Here is a 22,286-nt window from a genome sequence, read left to right on the forward strand (position 1 = left end):
ACAACGGCCATCTGTGACTGAAATTCGGCGGTCAGTGACTGCATGCACTGTGTCACATCTTTCATCGCAATATGCACTGCGTTCCGGACAACTTCTTCCAACGTATCTTGTTGTTTCGTTAAAGCCAGAGAAATGGCGTCCGCCATGTCTTCACTGCAAATTGAAGATTTCATCCGTTTTCCAGTCGGGGTTTTTGCGGGCGAGGATGCAGCCTTCTTGTTGGCATTCATCTTGTTTAAAGGTGTATTTAGACTGTTAGATTGTAAACTTTAACCTGTTAAATATTGATAAAAGAGGGAGCGTGCTGGGAGCTCTAAAGATCGGCAGCCATCACGTACGAAGCGTCACGTGATCCCCCGGTTCTGGGGCATTTTGAGTTATTCACAGATTCTGAAAGTATAGTCTCCAAGCTTTCCAACGATGTGTAACACATGGAAATCTGATAATATTTGGAGAAGTTGTGGCCATTTGAAGGTAGGCACTGAAAAAAGTTCTAAAGGGAGAAAAACCCCTTTAAAGTTTCTGCAGTTCTCGCCTGTTCTCACCTGCTGGGAGTGACAATAGGACTCATTTACATCTCATTTAGATAAGCCATACCCCCTGTAAAGCTCCCTCCTGTTAATGTGGGGACACATTTCAAGTGAGAGCAAGGTTACATCGTGTTACCTTGTAAAATACATTGTTACAGTTTTCATGTGTCAAACACAACTATGCAAAAAGCTTTTTTTTTTGCATTTATTTTTGGCCATATGACAGAGGTCTGATATTCTATTTGCCATATTTCTGTTTTGCATAAAACTGAAGAATATTTGGTACATCCTATACTGTATTCTAAAATGATCTGATATTAACTTTTGCATGGATTTTATTGAAAAGAGCTTAGGCTCATGTAACCAGTCATTTCACTGTGTGTCTCTGAAACGCTGAGGTACCGTAGTAGTTTTGTGCGTGTGTGAACATCATGGCAACATACAACACAAAGTACCTCACACGGGAAACATTATCGTAACGCGTAAGTGCAAGTAACTAACGTAAATCAAGCATAGTCCAAAAAGTGTTGGCGAAATAACACATTATTTGACCGGAGAGAATAATATGGAATTTCTTCCAGAAAACTTCTTGCACAAAATAAATTCAAGCACTTTCAAGGATCTGTATCTATATATGTTTATTTTCAAAAACTATCCAGGGCATGAGTATGAATCCAAGTATGTACCAAAAGTCCCATTTTTACTTGGTAATAGCAGCATAAGACAAAGGTCTTTGTGACACAGTCCAATGATATTACATTCGCGGTCTCTTCTGTGTTGTGACCCTTGGCGCTGGGCATGTGATGTATCTTGCACCGTCAGCACAGAATGGCCTGATTTTTTCATACAGATCTGCCTGTCAATGTTCAGTCCAGGTGGGGCCAGGACAGAAAGACCATCGATAGGGGGCAGATCTGATCCGTCGCGCAGTAGCTGATATTCGACAGGTTGTGCATCACGGTGAGTTTTTGCAAGCACCACACCTGGTCTCTTGGCATCAAAGCTGTGACAGAAAAAGCACATAAGACATTTTAAACATGGTAAAGTATTTTCTCATAAAATACTGTCATGTGTATTTTGTTGCTATGTTATATTGTATGTACACAATGTGAAAGTTTCAATATAAGTACCTGAAGTGCTGATAACTCTTGATCTGTGGGAGTCTACGGAAGTGGTGAGTCAGATGCTGCTGCCAGTCGAAGGTCTGGACTAAAACTTTGCCCTCTGCCGTTCCAACAAGCTGTGGGATATTGAGGTGACTCACAGGAGAGCTGTTTTCCACAACCTGATGACAAAAAAGAGAAGAGAGGAAGAAAAAAAAAGATCTTCAGTTAAATGTTTCATTGAAGCAGAATAGAAACAGCACTGAAGTCATTAAAGCAAAGTAAAGTTAAAGTACCTCAGCGATGTCTGCCAAAGTGTTGACTCTTGTCTCCATGTAGGCTTGCTTGATGAGTCCAAAGCCACAGTCAGGGGAAAACTTGGTGTGGCCAGCAATAAGGGAGTGGATTTCAATTTTATCGTGAAGCTTGTGTCTAACCCGCCAGGCAAGGTACCAGAGCATGAAGTTGTTCTTGTTCTGCCCACTGGAGTTGTCACAATGAAGATCCACCTCTGTTTCTCCAACTCCAAAGTTGCCGAAGAAATGATGCATGTAGCTGATGACTTCATTGCTTCCCTTAGTAGATGACATGCCTTCATCAATCAGGTAATTCACCTGTTTCTGCAGCCCTTCACAGGAAACACCAAATAGGCCACATTTCCGTGGGGTCAGGAAGTACATTGGTCCTGGCTGGAGAGGGTTTGAGGGAAAGTGTAATTGTTGGAGACAGAGTGAGAGAGGGAACTTGGATTAGATTAAATGAAATTTGTGTATATTCAATTACTATATTGATGTTATTCTGCATTTGCGCTATTATCAGGCTTATTCTCGTGCACCAAATCGCCCTTTAAGGGACATTAATAAAGTAAAGTAAATGTGTGTGAAGTATTACCTGCTGAGCAAAATCAAAACTGTAATGCATCCTAATCTTCTTGCTTGCTGGTAGGGACGGTCCAAAAGACAGGTTAGAGCCAGAGCAAATCTTTCTGCACAAATCTTTCTGCTTCTTTACTGCTTCAGACTTTCTATCATCTGGGAGGTTTGCACTTCATATCAGCTGCTCGTTATTGCTTTGGCACTGCCAGCAGAGATCTGTGTGCGGCCGGCAACTTTTGATGTGTGGGAGAAGTCGGTGCCACAGTGCTTTGAAGCTGGTTTTACAAACTGCACGCTCACCTGAAAAACAGATATTGCTTATGGTTAATTGTATTGTAATTGCTAATAGTGCTTCGCATTATTTCACATTATAAGCACTCAATTCTAAATCAATGTTTACACATACCAAGCTCCTTAGCAGACTTCACGTAGAGACGCCACACTGAGGCCTTGGACACATGAGTTGGCAGCAACTTCACATGCCAATCCTTATGCCCAGGCTGTCGGCCAGGCAGCATGATGGCATTGTCTTCTGCATAGTTTTTTATGAAGTCCACAACTCTGTTGATATCCTCAGGCCTGATGGACGTGGCAGTCAGTGTTTCTTCTTCAAACGTGGTCTTGCCCCATTCTCCTCATAGTGTTTGACTATATCAGCCAGGGTGTCTCTGCCAATGTTGAAAAAAGAAAAAAAAAAAAAAAGTTTAACATCATGCTAACAGGCATCTTGTCACCTATATCAGAATGCATTGTACAAATTATAGGTACTTTTACTTTACTGAAGTAAATTTTATGATGAATACTTTTTACTTTTACTTCACTACATTTTAGAGTCTGTATCTGTACTTCCTGGTTTAGTCTTGGTTTAGTCCTGGTTTAGACCTCAGTTAGTGGTTAGACCTGTTTTGAGTCAAAGGATTAAAAAAACCTGTACATTAAACTCTTCATAAATACTTTTACTTTTAACCCATGCACATTTTACGGCTACGGCTATGGATACTTTCTACTTTTAATTAAGTTGGAATTTAATCTGATACATTTACCGTTAGAAAATCCTTGTTAAGAATATAACACTTCCCATTCAATTCAAGAATGCTAACTGGCAGGTTTATGTGGGCTAAGTCCTTCACACCAGTCAATTCAAGCAGTTGAAGCGTTATTCAAATTAATAGCAGATGCTAACATTACCATCTAAAAACCCATTATAGTAATGGGGGGTTTTGGCAAGTGATACGATGCTAACGATTACAATTAAAATGACAGTCCTGAGCTAGGCGCTCAGTCAAAGGTGAGGCGAAATGGGTGAGGTGCGACTCTCGTTCAGCCCACTTTGAATTGAGCACAGACGCGTTCAGTTCTGTAAAACTGAATGGTCACATGCAAAATAAAGAAATAAAATATTAAGTTTTGTTGCCAAATTTAAATTTTTTTTTTATTTGATTATTATTTAGTCTATTTGTTTGATTTGTAATGATTTAATTATAATTTAATTAATTGCTTGTCATCAACTTGTAATTCCCTCGCGAACCCCCGTTTGGGAAACCCTGTTTTTTTTTTAGAACATTATTTACATTCATTCCTTGGCGACGCGTCATGCAGCCAAGCTACAGGTATCGCGTTTATTTTGTTTTTCCTTTTTTATTTAAAATATTCACAAACTTGTTAACTAGGCTATATCATGAATTATATGATATTTTCCGATTGTCATATATGTGGAAGTGAATGTGTTTTGTTTAAACACCTTTATAATGATCATGTTAGTTGATAAAACAGAGGATCTGTCGGATTTACATTACATAAATTCTTCAATTTTTAATAAGAGAGTAAACTTTAAAGGATTATTGCAGCTTCCATATGAGTGTATGGAATCAGCATTTAACAAACTATAAATGTCTTTTTTTATAGCCTAGTCCTCATTCAAACGTCCGAAACCTCAAATAAACATGTGGTTGAAAACTTAGTTGTGAAATATGAAAAGCACAGAGCGCGTCAATCTCTGGCTCAGCGCCAGCAGCGGGAAAGCAGGTTTGAATTTAGCGTATTGAACGTTCTCATCACACCGGTGTTATGCCGAAACCTGCTGAAACCCCCTGTCTTCATCTCCATTTCCCGCTCCAGCAGCTACGTCAAATCGATCTCTATGGCAACGGCACATACAGGCACACGCATGCACGCACCACTTAAACAGAGAGAACTTTACACACAGGCAAACGCGGCTTGGGTAAGGAAGGAAAGCGCGTTCCTATAGTCTAGTAAAGTAGTGTAGTTACCAATATTATTAGTGTAATGCGTTACTTTACTTCGTTACCCAAAAAAGTAATATCGTTACTGTAATCCGTTACTTTGTAACTCGTTACCCCCAACACTGGCAAGGTTTGAGTTTATCACCCAAGGGTTCAGTGTATATGTGATGATATGTTAACCTTGTTTTCTGGAATACCCCAGATCCATAGCATATGGGACAGTAGCAATCTTTTGGGTGACAAGTCCTGGCTTAAGGTCTTTTCATGATCCCATGCCCCTCTCTCCTGTATTTAAATATATAACTATTAAATAACACTATTTAAATATGTTTTTATGTTGACAGAACACAGCAGAAGCTCATGAAACTTTTTCTGGACCAGATGCTGGTATGTTTCATGAACTTGAGCCTCTTTCTAATTCTCCTTCAGGAGACTCACAACATCAGTTGGAGATTTTTTCTAGACATGATTCTGGAGACCCATGACTGAATCTCTTTCTGACTGTGAACAACATGCTGAGTGATGTTTTTGATTTTTATAGCAGATACAGGTGTTATTTTTAACCCTCTGGGGTCTGGAGTGTGTTATGGGCCCCGGGGATGTTGACATGCCTTAACATGTGTGCTTTTTTTCTGTTACTTAACCCATTTAAGCCCACCGGCAACTATAGTTGCCACAGTGTATGGTTGTCATTTTCCTTTTGTAAGTATTTTTCTAGATGTTTTCCATGTTTTATGTCTCAATGACATGCAAGAAAACAACCAAATAAAAGGATTTCAAAGGCGATGAAACTGATCAGGAAGATTATTTATAAAGCAATCTTTAGTGGTAGAAGTGATGGTTCTACCATATTTATGGCAGGGAGGCAGTTTAGCCGCTTTCACTAAATGTAATATACACGAGACTAGATAATGATCTGAGATGTCGTCACTCTGCTGCAGAATTTCAACGGCATCAATATCAATTCCATGTGACAATATTAAATCTAAAGTATGATTACGACAATGAGTGGGTCCCGACACGTGTTGTCTAACACCAATAGAGTTTAGAATGTCTGTAAATGCCAATCCTAATGAGTCTTTTTTATTATCTACATGGATATTAAAATCACCAACAACAAGGACTTTATCTGCAGCTAGTACTAATTCTGATAGAAAATCGGCAATCTCTTTGATAAAGTCTGTATTGTGCCCTGGTGGCCTGTATACAGTAGCCAACACAAATGTCAACTTACATAATGTTACGTAAAGCACCATCACTTCGAACGAATTATATTTGAATGACTTCTGGCTGATACTGTAAATATTACTATAAATTACAGCAACACCTCCCCCTTTGCCTTTCTGACGGGGATTGTGTCGATAATCATAACCTTGAGGACTAGACTCATTTAAAGTAGTGTAATCGTCCAGTTTTAGCCAGGTTTCTGTCAAACACAGCACATCTAGGTTATTGTCTGTGATAATATCATTTACAATAAGTGCTTTTGAAGAAAGTGATCTAATATTTAACAACCCAAGCTTTATCATTTGTTTATCATTATTATCTCTATTTTTTATTTGTTGAACATCAAAAAAATTTTTACCATTAAATGGGTTTGGAAGTTTTTTGTTTTTACTAATTCGGGGTACAGACACAGTCTCTATTTGATAATATCTAGGTGCAAGAGTTTCTATGTGTTGGGAATTATCTGACTTCTGTAACGTGAGGCAGCTAGCAGACGGTCGGTTTAGCCAGTCTGTCTGCTTCCTGTCCTGGGCCTCAGTTTGTCATGTTTTAGTTCTGAGACTATGTGCCATATTGCTAGAGAGAAGAGCAGCACCATCCCGGGACGGATGAATACCATCTCTTTTCAACAGGTCAGGTCTGCCCCAAAAGCTTTTCCAATTGTCTATGAAACCTATATTATTCTGCGGACACCACTTAGACAGCCAGCCATTGAGTGATGATAATCTGCTAACTATCTCATCACTCCTACGAACAGGAAGAGGGCCAGAACAAATTACTTCTCCTGACATTGTACTTGCGAGTTCACACACCTCTTTAATGTTAATTTTAGTGATCTCCGACTGGCGAAGTCGAACATCATTTGTGCCGACGTGAATAATAATTTTAGAGTATTTACGATTAGCATTAGCCAGCACTTTTAAATTTGCTTTGATGTCAGGTGCTCTGGCTCCCGGCAAACATGTGACTATGGTGGCTGGTGTCTATTTTCACGTTCCGTGTAATAGAATCGCCAATAACTAGGGCACTTTCAACAGGATTCTCAGTGGGTGCATCACTGAGTGGGGAGAACCTGTTTGATGTTCTGACTAGAACGGAAGATTGGTGTTTTCCGTGGCTAGGCCACCTTACCGTTACCCAAGTGCCCTGCTGCGCGTGCTCTACAGCCGGAACCGAACAATGTACAGAGTTCACTAAGCTAGTCGCATCCAAAACAGTATCTGATGCCCCTGCATTCTTACTATCCTCGATTAAAGTTTGGATGTGTATCTCTAATTCTGAGATTCTCTCTGTCAGCCTGACTATTTCCCTACATTTATGACATGTAAATCCCTCGTCGCTGACAGAGAGAGCTACACTGAACATGTGACAAACTGAGCACAAAATAACAGAGGGAGAGGATGACATGACTCACCGTGTTTGTAGACTGATCCGATCCGAGTTACCACAGCTGTTTGATGAACGCGTAAAAAAAAAAAAAGCACGCGAGACTGATAAGTTAACCAGCGAGATCCAAACGCGTTGTAACAGCGATTTAGATTCAAAGATTACAAGCTAGCGACGTCAGATTAATGTGGTAGGCAATAATAATATAAGCAAAAATTAATAAAAGTAAGAGAAAACAAAGCTATACGGAGATGAAAACACCAGCTGTTTGATGAACGCGTTGAAAAAGGAGCGTGCGAGACTGATAACAAGTTAACAAGCGAGATGCAAACACGTTGTAACAGCGATTTAGATTCAAAGATTACAAGCTAGCGACGTCAGATTAATGTGGTAGGCAATAATAGTAATATAAGCAACACGTCTTCACGTGATGCGAGTTCGCAGGTCAGAGTTCACCAAACTTGAACTTTGGAACTTTTTCGCACAAGCTTGCGTTTCCGGTCTGATGCATTCGCATGCGTTTGAATGGAAGTCAATGGAACGAAAAGTGCAGTGTGACGCCCCTTTAGTCAAAAGTCCAAGCGGCAACTTTTCACGTAATGCACACAGACAAGATGTTAGGATCCAAGCGCAGCTTTAATGGGATAAACCAAACACGTAATCCAGGAAACAGGTAAGGGTCAAACTCCACAGAAACAGTCCACAAAAACAGAAAGCCAGAGATACAAAAGTGCACGTAACATAATACAACGAACCACAAACAAAAGCAGAAACAACTGAGTATAAATAGACAGATATTAATGAACATAACACAAGACAGCTGGGTGCAATGAAGAGGTAATGAGTCCAGGAAGTGGGTTATGGGAAATGCAGTTTACAAAAGGGGTGAGGAACAGTCTGGATTGGAGTGCCCTCTAGAGGCAGACAAGGGCACTCCCAGTAATGATCATGACATTACCCCCCCTCAAAGGAGCGGCTACCAGACGCTCCACCAGACAAAAAAAAAAAAAACACAACCCCAAAAACTTAGGAGGGAGGTGGACTGGAGGAGGATCAGGGGGAGGGATGGTGGGCCAGGACCAGAGTCCCCAACTGAAGGCCAGGGGGGAGCCGGAGGAACAGACCATGGGGGCTCCATGAAGGTTGGAGTCCTGGCTGAGTGCCAGGGCGGTGCTGGAGGAACTGACCAGGCGGGTTCCAGCAGGTCTGGAATCCTGGCTGATTGCCAGGGCAGCGCTGGAGGAACTGACCAGGCGGGTTCCAGCCGGTCTGGAGTCCTGGCTGATTGCCAGGGCGGCGCTGGAGGAACTGACCAGGCGGGTGCCAGCAGGTCTGGTGGCCTGGGCGGCGGCGACAGGACAGACGGCCTGGGCGGTGGTGGCGGCAGGGCAGACCAAGGGTGCTCCGTGGCCGTATCAGGGAGAGTGGGCAGCTTGGTGACGGCCTCCGTGGCCGTATCGGGGAGAGCGGGCAGCTCTGGGATGGCAATGGGCTGCTCTGGGACGGCAGCGGGCTGCTCAGGGACGGCTCAGGGACGGCAGCGGGCTGCTCTGGGAGGGCAGTGGCCTCGGGCTGGCAGACTGGTCCAGAATAAACAGCACTTGAGTGCATCCTCCAGGCACGTAAGAACGCCAAAGCGTAGAAGGTTAAGACCGTCCTCTTAGCCATGACAGGACTGACAGGAAGAGCGGACTGCTCTGGGGCGGCAATGGGCTCGGGCTGCTCCATGACGGCAGCGGGCTCGGGCTGGTCCCCGATCCAAGGAACTGGAATGAATCCTCCAGGCCCGCAAGACAGCCAGAATATAGAACGTAAGAACAGTCCTTCTGGCCATGACAGGACTGACAGGAAGCGCATGCGGGGCTGGAACAGACTCTGAAAAGGCCTCCAGGCCTTGAGGGATGAAGGAAACCTTCCTCCTCCTCTTCCTCCTTTTTTGTGAGTGAGGCGGTGACTCTGTACCCACCTCCTCTGAGGGCTCTGGAGCGAACTCACGGACTGGAGCGGTCTCTGGAGCGAAATCACTAGCTGGGGCGGACTCACGGGCTGGAGCGGGCTCACTGGCTGGAGCGGCCTCACTGACTGGAGCGGACACACTAGCTGGAGCGGGCTTTGGAGTGGACACATGGGCAGGAGAGGGCTCTGGAGCGGACACACGGGCTGGAGCGGGCTCAGGAGGTCTCCGAATCGGCTTATTCCTACTTAGATACAGGTAATTGGCGAAGTTCCAAAAGTTTAACCTCCCCACCATCTCCATCTCCCACTGCGGTAGAGGGTCATCCAAACAGTTATTACATGTGTTCTTGAGGACCGCATCAGGGAGGCTAAACTTCTCCACCCGTGACCAGAACCTCTGGATAAATGCCCGCATCTTCATACCCCTCTGCCGAAGCGCCGCCAAATCCTGGGGATTGCTCCGACTTTGCCATGTGTTGGTCGGTGACCAGACTCTCTCGCTGCTGGATCCTTGCATGGTGGTTCGTTCTGTCACGTAATGCACACAGACAAGATGTTAGGATCCAAGCGCAGCTTTAATGGGATAAACCAAACACGTAATCCAGGAAACAGGCAAGGGTCAAACTCCACAGAAACAGTCCACAAAAACAGAAAGCCAGAGATACAAAAGTGCACGTAACATAATACAACGAACCACAAACAAAAGCAGAAACAACTGAGTATAAATAGACAGACACTAATGAACATAACACAAGACAGCTGGATGCAATGAAGAGGTAATGAGTCCAGGAAGTGGGTTATGGGAAATGCAGTTCACATAATGGGTGAGGAACAGTCCAGATTGGAGTGCCCTCTAGAGGCAGACAAGGGCACTCCCAGTAATGATCATGACACAACTATAGTTGCCGGTGGGCAAATGACTTGTAAGTACATATATCATGGGGAAATGGGGTACACTGTGTTTAATGGGTTAAAATCAAGGTTATTGGTCTTGTTTAGTGCCTTTTGCTTTCATAATATGAAGAGTTCAGATGCAAAAGCCGCTAAACGCCATCTCTGTCAAAAATTAGATAATGACATTGAATGAATGCTTACGGCATGTAGTACACGTTCAACAAATCACGTGCTTCAAATCCTCTAAATCGCAGCGTCAGCCCATTCAGAAATATCAGTTTGTTGGCAAAACCCTCTAGACGCCACTTCCCTTTGGCAGCAAAAAGCCGCTATGTTCCGAGAACCAATCAGAAGGCGCGAATCGAATCATATGATTCCGAGCGGTTTCAATATAGCGGCGCGCTGAGGAGATTTTTTTAGAGTCAGATTCAGATTGAGATTTTTAAAATAAAAGATGGAGTACGATGAAATGGATCAGCCTGTCCTACTAATTGTTACGGTACACAGGAGTCAGACACAGATGTTAACAGGTAAAGGGAGTTTATTGACACCAGTAGAGTTGAATGCAGAATGCAGGTAAGCAGAGATGGATTAGTAGATGGTAATGTGAGAAGTATGGAGATAGTTACTGTCCTTTTCCTTTTCAGGTATAGAAGTCTTTGAACACGCTGGAGCTGGAGATCGCTGGAGACAGGTGGAGCGCACACACACACAGGAGACGAGGAACACTAAGGTAGGGAGCACGCTGGAGTCTGGTGGGTAAGTAGTAGGGAGTCCTTGAGGTAAGCATTTACGTGAGTATCTGTAAACGAGACCGGACAAAGAGTGCTGTGTGTGCGTGCTATTTATGGTGCAGTTGATGAGTGCAATGATGAGGTGCAGGTGGCGGTGATCAGTACTCTGGGGATGGAATGCGCTGTGATTGGTGGATGTTGGAACCTGACGTGTCTGTGACACTAATATTGAATGGCAGAAGAAAACGTTATTTACCTCAAAACTCTGCCTGTCATAAAGCAAAATAGCCTACAGTGGAAATGGCTTGGTCGCAATTGTATCATGCACTCATAACAGTTCTTTGTGCAGTGCCGTTACTTTGAAGGAATCAGATTTATCATACATCAAACAACAACTCTATTTCGCCAAAGACAAAGTCAAACAAGATGCTATACTTCTGTCTCATATGGAAGCTGTGCCATATAAACGGAGGAGGCAAAAAGTGGAGGCTGAATAGAAGAGACGTGTTAGATCCCTGTGTAAAAATGTTTGTCTTCTGTTTAGTTTTTAAATGATAAGTGCTCTCATCTTTTTCAGGGTTTCTAGTTGCATCTTCAGTGATTTTTCAACTATTTACCATGTCTTGTCCCAAATAGGTGGATTTAGAGGTTTGTGGAAAAAAAAGCACAAGTGGATTTAGCTGGTTTTGAGCAAAAGAAAATCGAACTTGTTAAAAACCAATAAATTGTCTAGAGTGACATTTTTGAAAAAAAGTTATTTTTGGTAAAAAATGCTCATTTTAAAGAAAAGAAGTCTGATGGATTTAGAGGGTTTTGCATCTGAACTCTTCATATTTTATATTGTTATACATCATATATTCTTGTTTGTTAATTTATTTATAAGGGACGCCGCAGGAAACGAGGCACGCGAGCTGGAGTCTTGGTAAAGCTTAAAAAACTGAGGATCCTAAACAGCGGAGTTAGACGAGCGGAGGAGTTGTGGCCTTCTTATCTGATACATGTTTTCCCCGATACATCAACACTACTGCCTTGGACTACATGGAGGGGAATAAGACATGGAGGTGTGGTGCACTCAAATTTGCACCCTGTGAGATGAGCCGGGTCAACAAAGCTAAGTGCTGGTTCTTCTTCTATTCGGTCTACCGATTTGACCACTGTGCATATGGCTTTGATTAATGCACGCTCAGTTGTCAACAAAACATTTATCCTGAATGATTTTTATGTAACACATGGGCTGGACTGTCTTTTTATTACTGAAACTTGGTTAAATGATGCTGATACGAGCCCTTTTGCTGAGCTTCTACCAACGGGATGTTGCAACTTAAGTACTTCGAGGAGTAATCGTCGGGGTGGAGGCTTGGCTGCTATTTTTAATAACATGACACAGTGCAGGTTACAACCTGTTGACAGTTTCAAGAGCTTTGAAGTTAAATTAATGAAGATCGACTTGCCCTCGCCAGTGATTTGTGCCTTGATATATAGGCCTCCTGGCTATAATAAGAACTTTCTTAATGAATTTTATGAGTTTTTAACTGTGATCGTTCCATCTGCAGACAGAATCTTGATTATGGGTGATTTTAACATACATGTCTGTTGTCCTGGTTCACCCATGACCAAAGAATTTTTGAATCTAGCTGATTCTTTTAATTTACTTCAATGTGTCTCTGGTCCTACAGATGATCGTGGGCATACACTTGATTTGGTTTTTTCATCAGGAATAACGATAGAAAATATTTATGTAGAGGAAACTGCCATCTCGGATCATATGCCTATTAGGTTTAATCTTACTTCTGCAACAAATGTACTCCTCTATCAGCCCCCTTCATGCCTGTCCCGGGTTATTACTACTTCTACACGTAGTGCTTTTTCAACTGCTTTTATTGAATCATCCTTGTCTACTGAGTCTACTATGTTGCACCCTAGAGGACCTGATGAATTGTTAAACTCTTTTAATCATGTCTGCTTAAAGATCTTGGATAATGTTGCGCCTTTTAAAATCAAATGTCAGAAAGTTAAAAAACAACCTTGGTTAAACGATGTCACTCGTAATATGAGACGGGTTTGTCGGCAGGCAGAACGCAGGTGGCTTAAAGATAAGTTGCAAGTATCTTATGATATTTTTAGAGAGTCTCTTTCTAACTATCAAGATGCTGTTAAAGCCGCTAGATCTTCATATTTTTCGCGAATTATATCACATAATTCAAATAATCTGAGGGTATTGTTTTCAACAATAGATAAAGTACTGAGTCCATCTATTAATTTTTCCCCAACTCCTTCTAAGGATATGTGTGAGAGATTTTTAAAGTTTTTCGTTGATAAGGTTAATCTTATTCGGTTGGATATTGTTTCTGTAGGGAATATTGCCCTTGTGAAAAAGAAGTGCACTTAATTGTATTGAAAGTGTACTTTGTGTGTACTTCAAATCTTAAAGTATACTTTTTAAAAAGTGCACTTGTGGATAATATAATATAATTAAAGTTAAAGGCCACTTAAGTGTACTTAAATAGAATATACTTTAATACAATATTTATTATCACGCTTAAGTGCACTTTTTAAAAATGCACTTTGTAATAATGTCTATATTTAAGTTGTACTTAAAGAAAGTACATTTTAATGACAATATTTATTAACACGCTTAAGTGCACTTTTTAAAAATGCCCTTTGCAATAATGTCAAATTAAGTTGTACTTAAGGAAAGTACACTTAAATGACAATATTTACTAACTGGCTTGAGTGCACTTTTTAAAAATGCACTTTGTAATAATGACTTATTAAGTTGTACTTAAAGAAAGTACACTTTAATAACAATATTTATTAACATGCTTAAGTGCAGTTTTTAAAATTGCACTTTGTAATAATGACTTATTAAGTTGTACTTAAAGAAAGTACACTTAAATGACAATATTTATTAACACTTTTTTAAAAATGCACTTTATAATAATGTCTAATTAACTTTAAAGTACACTTTCATGACAATATTTCTAAACATGCTTAAGAGCACTTTTTAAAAATGCACTTAATTTTTACTTAATTATGACTTTATAGTGTTTTAAATAAGTAAACTTATTCTGATGTATTGACTTATATATTAAAGCACATGAAAAATAATTTATTTTAATTTCAACTTAAGTGTGTTGACATTTGTTAATGTATTTTAAATGTGCTTAGTCTTTAATAAATACTGTGTGCATTAATACACTTGAAAATTATTTTTCTTTTGAATTTCAATACACTTGCTTATACAGTGTATACAACTTATTGTTGAAATTTTTATCACCAGCTCCTGCTCTAAACTCGACTAGTGTCAGTTTTCTACATAATATTTGACATAAAATGTTTTTGTTTTTTTTTACGGAGTGCTGTATTTGTGATACGCAACAGTGCTGTACTTTACATATGTGTATAATACTTTTAATATCATTGTTGTTCTAAGTTGATTAAACATTTAATTGCAAGCAAAAGTTTAACAGATCTAAAAATTAATTTGAATTCATATTCAGTTAAAATACATTTAATTTTAATCAGACTAAACTATAAAATAATTGAATTTCAGTTAGGTGAATGTGTCAAGTTCTGTAAACTTATAGTCTAACTACAACAATGAATTAGAAAAACTTCAACTTGAACAAATTTAATCATGCACGTATTATAGCCTATAAACTTTTTGTTTAATACGCATGCGCAAAAATACTACGTCATGACGGCGCACTACTTCACCAGAGTTTGAAAAATGCACCTTCAGCCATCTTTCTGTGATCGCGATGCGTGAGGCAACTTTGCTGATCAAAGAATATGGCGGCATTTTAATGCCATTAATGACCGAGCGCACAATTGATGCTGCGCGCGCGTAAATCACTCCGCGAGAGTAACAGATCTGCACGCGAGGAAACGGGAGCCCGCAAGCTCATTTTAAACCCGCGCGCGCGCTACATCTCCTCTGCGCGCAATCAAGCCCTCGCGTGCTCGGACAAGATTCGCAGCACGCGCGTCATCATTCCCCACATCGCACGAAACTTTTGATTTTTGTCAGTCGTGGGGCGGGACTTTACTTATTTCAGTTAACCTCAAATGTCATCGGTCAATTCAGTTTTTCCAGAAGTCTGTTTTGATTGGACGCCTGTTGTAAAATGATTAGACATGGCTTGGACCAGTGAAAAAAATACTATAGTAATTTATAGTAAATACTATAGTGTTTTTGAACATAGTATAGTATAGTACTTTTATTTGCTGTGTAATTCTATAGTTGTTGAGGGTAATATAAACAAATTACCCAAATACTATGTTTTCTACAACTATAGGGTATATTACTACAATATACACTAGAGTTTACTGTAGTAAAAACTAAAGTAGCCTATACAGTATTTATTACAGTTTATCAGTTCATCATAGTTAATACACTGTATACTGAAGCATTATTAACAAAGTGTTGTAAATAGTTAATGTTACAGTATACTACACTTTACTATAGTATGGTCCAAAAACTAAGTATTTACTTTATTATGCAAGTGAGTTAAACTTTATTTATGACTGATTGATTGCATTATTATTATTAATGTCCTTTTAGATACTAATTAACTTGATTTATATTTTTTGGAGCTGTAGCTGCTGGGGAAAAATGAGAACACATAGTATTCACCGCTACATCATTATACTTCCACTAAACAGTATCTGTTTACCCATGATAGTATACAAAAACAACAACAAAAAAACGAAATATGTCTTAGATATAAAGATTTCTAAATTGGGTTTCGGGGGTATGATCATTCATATTGACTGTATTTAACTTTAACTGCAACCTTTCAACAGGTGAATGCTGAAACCATTTTATCTGTATTTAATGGAAAATATATTAACCTGATAATATATTAACTGACAAAGAATGATAACAAAAAGCTTACACAACAACTCTTGCTGATATGAACAAGTATGTACTTTATCCAAGCCAATGAAGCAATTCTGGATTAGAATCAAGTTAAACTATTTAATTGACACTTTTGAATTTCTGTAGTTTCAGACTGACAAATTTTGGCTGGGTAAACAATCTGTTTAGTGGAAGTATAGTGGTAATGTAGCGGTGAACTACACAAATATAATATGTGTTCTCTTATTCCCCAGCAGCTACAGCTCCATAAAAATAATATAAACAAGTTAATTTTGGTAGGCCATATTATAATAATAATGCAATCAACAGTTAATAAATAAAGTTTAACTCACTTGCATCTGGTCCATTGATGAAGCCATGTCTACGTTTTACAACAGACGTCATCAAAACAGACTTCGGAAAAACTGAATTGACCAATGACATTTACTTACACTGAAATAAGTAAAGTCCTGCCCCCACTGACAAAAATCAAAAGTTTCGCGCGAGCGAAAAAAATGAGCGCGAGTGTGGGGAATGATGACGCGCGTGCTGCGAGTCTTCCGAGCAGCGAGGGCTTGATCTGCGCGCAGAGGAGATTCTGCGCGCGCGCGGGTTTAAAATGAGCTCGCGGGCTCCCGTTTCCTCGCGTCGCGATCCTCTGCGGAAGTGATTTACTGCGCGGCAACAATTTGCGCTGCATTAATGGCATTAAAATGCCGCCATAAAAGAAGAAGAAAACAAAGGAGCGCACGTTTGGATGACTGCAGATGAGACGTTATGTACTACAAATAAAGAAGCAAGTAAGTATCTTGATATATGCTCTCTTTATTTTTATTTTTTTCACCGGAACATAGCAGTTCTTATGAGTGTAACTTATTTAGTTTAATCGCAATATGGAGGTGAATTAATCATGTTTCCTGTAATTTATTTATGATTGCATTATAATATGAACGTGGTCGCGTGTGTGGGCGTGTTCAAAGAATTTGGCTGCTGAAAATATAATATTTTAATTGAACTCTGACTTTTTAAATCATTTTAAATGACTTTAAGTTAAATTTGCAGAACTAATATAGTTACTTATTTTGTACAGCATAACCTTTTGAGTTTGCCTTAATGCCACAATGTGTAGCCCATTTTTTACAATCATATTTTTTTTTTACATTTTTTTCTCTGCTTAAGGTGTCTGAGCCCATATTACAATAAATAAATAAAAATAAAAACTAATGCTGTTTCAGTGTTGTTGAATGACACAAACATTTAAAGAAATGTTTTATAAAGACTGTAAAAATCTTATTAACTTACTAAACTAGTACTTAAAAAGATCCTTAAACAATGTTTCACAGACCACAATGTGATTTTACCTGTTCAATTTACTCACCTTGGCTGTGACATGTTTTGTTCTGTGCTCTCCTGCATCAGTCCTGGGTGTCTGGTAGCTGTAAACAGTGAGAGATCTTGAGGCAGACGCGACGCTAGTAGGAGCTAAGAGACGCGCTCCATTATGGGCAATAAGAGCGAATAAAATATAAGTTGACAAATTGTGCAGTCCTGCTCTTATTTATGTATCCGTTTGCTCTCATGTGTCACTCAGAGTGTCTGGTACCTGTAAACAGTGAGAGATCTTGAGGCAGGCGCGACGCGAGTAGGAGCCACGAGACGCGCTCTATTATGGGCAAGAGCGAATAAAATATAAGTTGACAAATTGTGCAATCCTGCTCTTATTTATGTATCCGTTTGCTCTCATGTGTCAATCAGAGTGTCTGGTACCTGTAAACAGTGAGAGATCTTGATGCAGGCGCGACGCTAGTAGGAGCTAAGAGACGCGCTCCATTATGGGCAATAAGAGCGAATAAAATATTAAGTTAAGATGATAAATAGGTGCATAAGAGCAGGATTGCACTGTTTGCACGCATTCATCAATCGGCATATATCATATATGCATCATATAACCCTGGCAGGTCCCGAAGCAGGCGCGTATAACCCTGGCAGGTCCCGAGGCAGGCGCGCATAACCGTGGCAGGTCCCGAGGCAGGCGCGTATAACCCTGGCAGGTCCCGAGGCAGGCGCGCATAACCGTGGCAGGTCCCGAGGCAGGCGCGTATAACCCTGGCAGGTCCCGAGGCAGGCGCGCATAACCGTGGCAGGTCCCGAGGCAGGCGCGTATAACCCTGGCAGGTCCCGAAGCAGGCGCGTATAACCCTGGCAGGTCCCGAGGCAGGCGCGCATAACCGTGGCAGGTCCCCCTTCCACGTATTAAAGATTTTACTCCTACTGCAGCGCTGCCCAGGCTCTGTCCGCCTGTCAGCGCTGTGACACCGGCAACGGTAAATGGCAGTGAGCCCAGCCCACACATCAGAGAAGTGTCAGCTCTTATTTTGAAATGGGCTTATTGAGGGGGCGTGACATCACATTGAAGCAATACCCCTGATTGGCTGACTACACGTGTGGATCGTAGTCACACACTCTGCGGAAAGATAGTGCCAAAAAGATCTGTAGACGTGTGGAGAGGGATCTGTGAATGCCCAGTGATCTGCAAACACAGATTCAACACTTGCATGCTGAGCTTTGCACAGAATGTGTACGAATGTCTTTTTACAGTGGTTTGAAAATACAAGTTAGACCATGTTTGTTTGCAAATTGTGAGGAGGGCATTTGTAGATTTTTTAATGGAAAAAACAGCGAAACAGCTGTGCCAAAATTCGGAAATCAAATGCAACACAATCTACAAATAAAAAATGACCCTCATGCGCAGACAAATCACTTTGCATTTATTCAAATTCTGGTTGTCAAGTACAAGTCACTGATTTCTATTTGTGAATCATGAAGAGTCTGTTTGTGGATTTTTTATCTATTTGTAGATTGTTTTACATTTGCGGATCATGAGGAATTTGTTTGCAGATTTGGAATCTATTTACAGATTGTGTTTTACATTTGCAGATTTTAAATTTATTTGTAGATCTTGTTTTGTGTTTACAAATTGTAATATGCATTTTTGACTCATAGTCTCTTCATTTTCAATGATTATGGCATTATTTTGTCACAACAGCGAAACAATAGTGTCAGAATTATGAAAACAAATGTGACACAATCTACAAACAGAACATGATCTTCATCTGCAAACAAGTCACTTTACATTCATTCAAATTCTGGTTTTCAAGTACAAGTCACTGATTTCTATTTGTGAATCAGGATGTGTTTATTTGTGGATTTTTAATCTTTTTGTAGATCATGCTTTATATTTGTGGATCACAAAGAGTTTGTTTGAGGACTTTGTATCTATTTGTAGATCTTGTTTTACATTTGCGGATCATGAGGACTTTGTTTGCGGATTTTTTATCTATTTGTAGATTGTGTTTTGTGTTTACAAGTTCTAATATCTATTTGTGACTTTTAGTCTGTCCATTTTCAATGGTTTTGGCATCAATTTACCCCCATATTGATAGTCTGAGGATCATCAATATCAACAGAGAAACTGCTGAAAACACTCTTTATTTCATGTCAATAGTTCCTGTTTTCACCTCATTTATTATGCTGATGTCTTCAGATCTGCTGTAAATTGACACTTAAAGCTCGTTTCATTGCCGTCAACAGACTGAGGGGATTTGATGACCTCAAATATGTACAATTATTTTTGTCTTTGTGCTTTTAACTGTTTTTCTTACCATTATCCATATTTGGAATAATTTTGTTACATTTTATTCTGTTATCATTTAATACAAAAACAAACCCTGTAACTGATATATATATATTTTTTTTTGGCAGATCAGTTCCTCCCACACTGGGATTCATCATCAGTGAAGCTCCTCCCACAGCAGTCACATCATCAGTGAAGCTCCTCCCACTGCAGTTCTCTAATAAATGCAGGAATATTCCCATCAGAGAGCACTCACTGAAGCACCAGGAAGAGCTGAAAACTGCAAAGAACATGAGTGAGTTTATTAAGGAGGACAGTGAGAACACGAGTGATCCAGAACCCTGCAGAATGAAACACACTGAAGATACTGAAGAACAAAGAGGTTGGTGTTTATTCCTCATTCATTCATGATGCTGAACAACATTCATGTTAGAAAGATTCAAGCACTTCTGCACATTTAGACAGTTAAAGTTCTTTCCTAACAGAAATTTCCTAAAGGGAAGTTTTGAGAAACTTCATACTGATTGTCAACATCAGATCCAACTAAATATTTACGTATTTTCCATTTGTTTCATATCAGCTTCACAGTTTGCAAAAGTGTTTCCAGAATTTAGGCATTTTCAATACAGTTTTCAACACTGTTATTTTTAAGAATAAACTGTAAACACCAAAATGTATGAAATAAATGAACTTTCCAGAATGGCTGACAGGGTTGTGAGTGTAACTTGAGCAAAATCTCTTCTTACAGTAACTTTGGTAACAGGGTTGATGAATGCAGTCATTCATTTGTGTAAAAACTGAGACAATGGATTGAGATTATTTTCTTGTCCTCCCATCATGCTCTAGAAAGAGCCCAGATGATGTCACTTCCTGGGCGTTTTTGAAAGGAGGAAAATCATGTCAGAAGTAACAGGGTTGAGTGAATCATGTAGGACACTGATAATAACACATTTAAAGATGCAGTCAGTCTAGACTTTGAGCATGTGAACTTTATACAGAGACGGCAACGGTCGAGATAAGACATGATATATTTTTAAAAACATAAATAACAAATAATAATCACTCCAAATTTTAAAATATACAATCTACTCCACTTTACTGCAAACTTCACTTGATCTTGTGTTTCTAGTGTCTTACATTCACATGCGTATGAAAGGAAGTCAGTGGAAGGAGAAGTCTGCTGTGAACAGCCCTTAATAATTACACAGTTTTAGGAAAATAAATTAAATATCAATCTAAATGTTGATGTCAAAATATGGCTGTTAATATCACATTAGATCACATTTTGACACAGTCTCCTCTGATAACAGATCATTCTAAATTATAATGTTGATATGCATTTCCTGTAAAGCTACTTTGAAACGGTGTATTGTGAAAAAGCGCTATACATATAAGTGTGAATTGAAAATTGATAATTTTGTCTTTGATCAAATATATTTAATAGTTTTCACTACAGAAACATGCTCTAACGTTTTAAATATAAAAATTGTGTAAGACTTGATTTTCCTGCTAAAACAAAAGCTGAGATCAAACACCCTACAATAAAACAATAAAACACCCCCTGGGGAGAAAGAGAAAGAGCTCAGGACACGCCTTGACCAAACTTTTCTCCTCGTTTATCTGTGCAAAATAAAATGTTATACTTGATTCATTCTGGACTCTGCATCAAAATGATCTGAATATTTGAAAGCAGTTGTCTATCACAGCAAGTCTCAATTTTATGACCTTTCACTTCATATTTCTCTTTCGATTATTTTGATGTTCTGAAAATTATTTTTTTTCTCTCTCATTTCAGACCTGATGGAAGAAAGCAATGAGAGTGAAGAACTAAAGACATTTCTAAAGAAAAGAGCCAAGAAATCTTTCACCTGCACTCAGTGTGGAAAGAGTTTCTCAACCAAACAACATCTTGAGTATCACATGAGAGTTCATACAGGAGAGAAGCCGTTCACATGTGATCAGTGTGGGAAGAGCTACAGTCAATCATCACACCTTAAAGAACACACGAGGATCCACACCGGAGAGAAGCCGTTCACATGTGATCAATGTGGGAAGAGTTTCTCAACCAAACAACATCTTAAGGATCACATGAGAGTTCATACAGGAGAGAAGCCGTTCACATGTGATCAGTGTGGGAAGAGCTACAGTCAATCATCACACCTTAAAGGACACATGACGATCCACACCGGAGTGAGACTGTTCACGTGTGATCAATGTGACAAAACATTTCGTGTGAAATCAACCTTAAAGAGACACCTGAGAGTTCATACAAAGGAGAAGCCACATTCATGTTCTGTGTGTGGAAAGAGTTTTTCACTGCTGCAATATTTACATAAACATGAGAAAACACACACTGGTGTGAGAGAGTACATGTGCTTTGAGTGTGAGAAGACTTTTACTACAGCAAACCATTTAAAACGTCATGAGAGGATCCACACTGGAGAAAAACCATAAAAGTGTTCACACTGTGACAAGAGATTCAGTCAGTCATCATCTCTGAAAACACATGAGAGGATCCACAGCAGAAAGAAGCTGCACATGTGTGATCAGTGTGGAAAGAGTTTCTCTATTAAAAACCACCTGAAGATACACATGAAGATCCATGCAGTGAAGGGCCACTTCTCCACAGTCTGAAATCATAAGTAGTTCACTTTGTGCTGAGCAATCATGCCTCTTCTGTGAAAGGTAGACAAATCTCTCCTCTCTACCTATAGTTGGCGCTGTTGCTCTGTGGCTGCTGTTGAATTATCCAGGTTGTGGATGAGGAGAGACCTTGAAATGTCTCATTCATTCAATCATTCATTCATTCATAGATAGCCGTTTCTCAATATGTGCTCTTGTCT

At 39.8% G+C, this 22,286-nt stretch overlaps 3 protein-coding genes and 1 pseudogene across 4 annotated transcripts in view; 2 read left to right on the forward strand and 2 right to left on the reverse strand.

The window, feature by feature from the left end:
- LOC125243939 (gastrula zinc finger protein XlCGF57.1-like) overlaps positions 1-22,286 on the forward strand; it is an 848,513-nt gene that overhangs the window by 187,686 nt on the left and 638,541 nt on the right. The gene's annotated exons all lie outside the window — the stretch shown is intronic.
- Positions 1,042-4,936, reverse strand: LOC125244726. 2 transcript variants are annotated; one of them, XM_048154932.1, is made up of 5 exons: positions 2,915-4,936; positions 2,525-2,808; positions 1,930-2,322; positions 1,661-1,815; positions 1,042-1,533 (listed from the first exon to the last, which is right to left on the reverse strand). In XM_048154932.1, exons 2-5 carry the CDS (start codon positions 2,552-2,554, stop codon positions 1,182-1,184), a joined length of 930 nt encoding a protein of 309 aa, XP_048010889.1. In that variant the 5' UTR covers positions 2,555-2,808; positions 2,915-4,936; the 3' UTR covers positions 1,042-1,181. The 2 variants fall into 2 exon arrangements, with proteins under 2 accessions (XP_048010889.1, XP_048010881.1); XM_048154924.1 differs by having other exon boundaries at positions 1,930-2,349.
- LOC125245199 lies at positions 6,539-7,232 on the reverse strand (annotated as a pseudogene).
- LOC125244963 (gastrula zinc finger protein XlCGF49.1-like) lies at positions 18,690-21,825 on the forward strand (the record flags this gene model as incomplete). The annotated part of the gene is made up of 2 exons (XM_048155357.1): positions 18,690-19,825; positions 21,239-21,825. Coding segments are annotated over exons 1-2 (678 nt in total), but the record flags the coding sequence as incomplete, so codon positions are not given.

This window comes from Megalobrama amblycephala, linkage group LG1, assembly GCF_018812025.1.
Source record: "Megalobrama amblycephala isolate DHTTF-2021 linkage group LG1, ASM1881202v1, whole genome shotgun sequence".
In the NCBI taxonomy this organism is placed as follows: Eukaryota; Metazoa; Chordata; class Actinopteri; order Cypriniformes; family Xenocyprididae; genus Megalobrama; species Megalobrama amblycephala.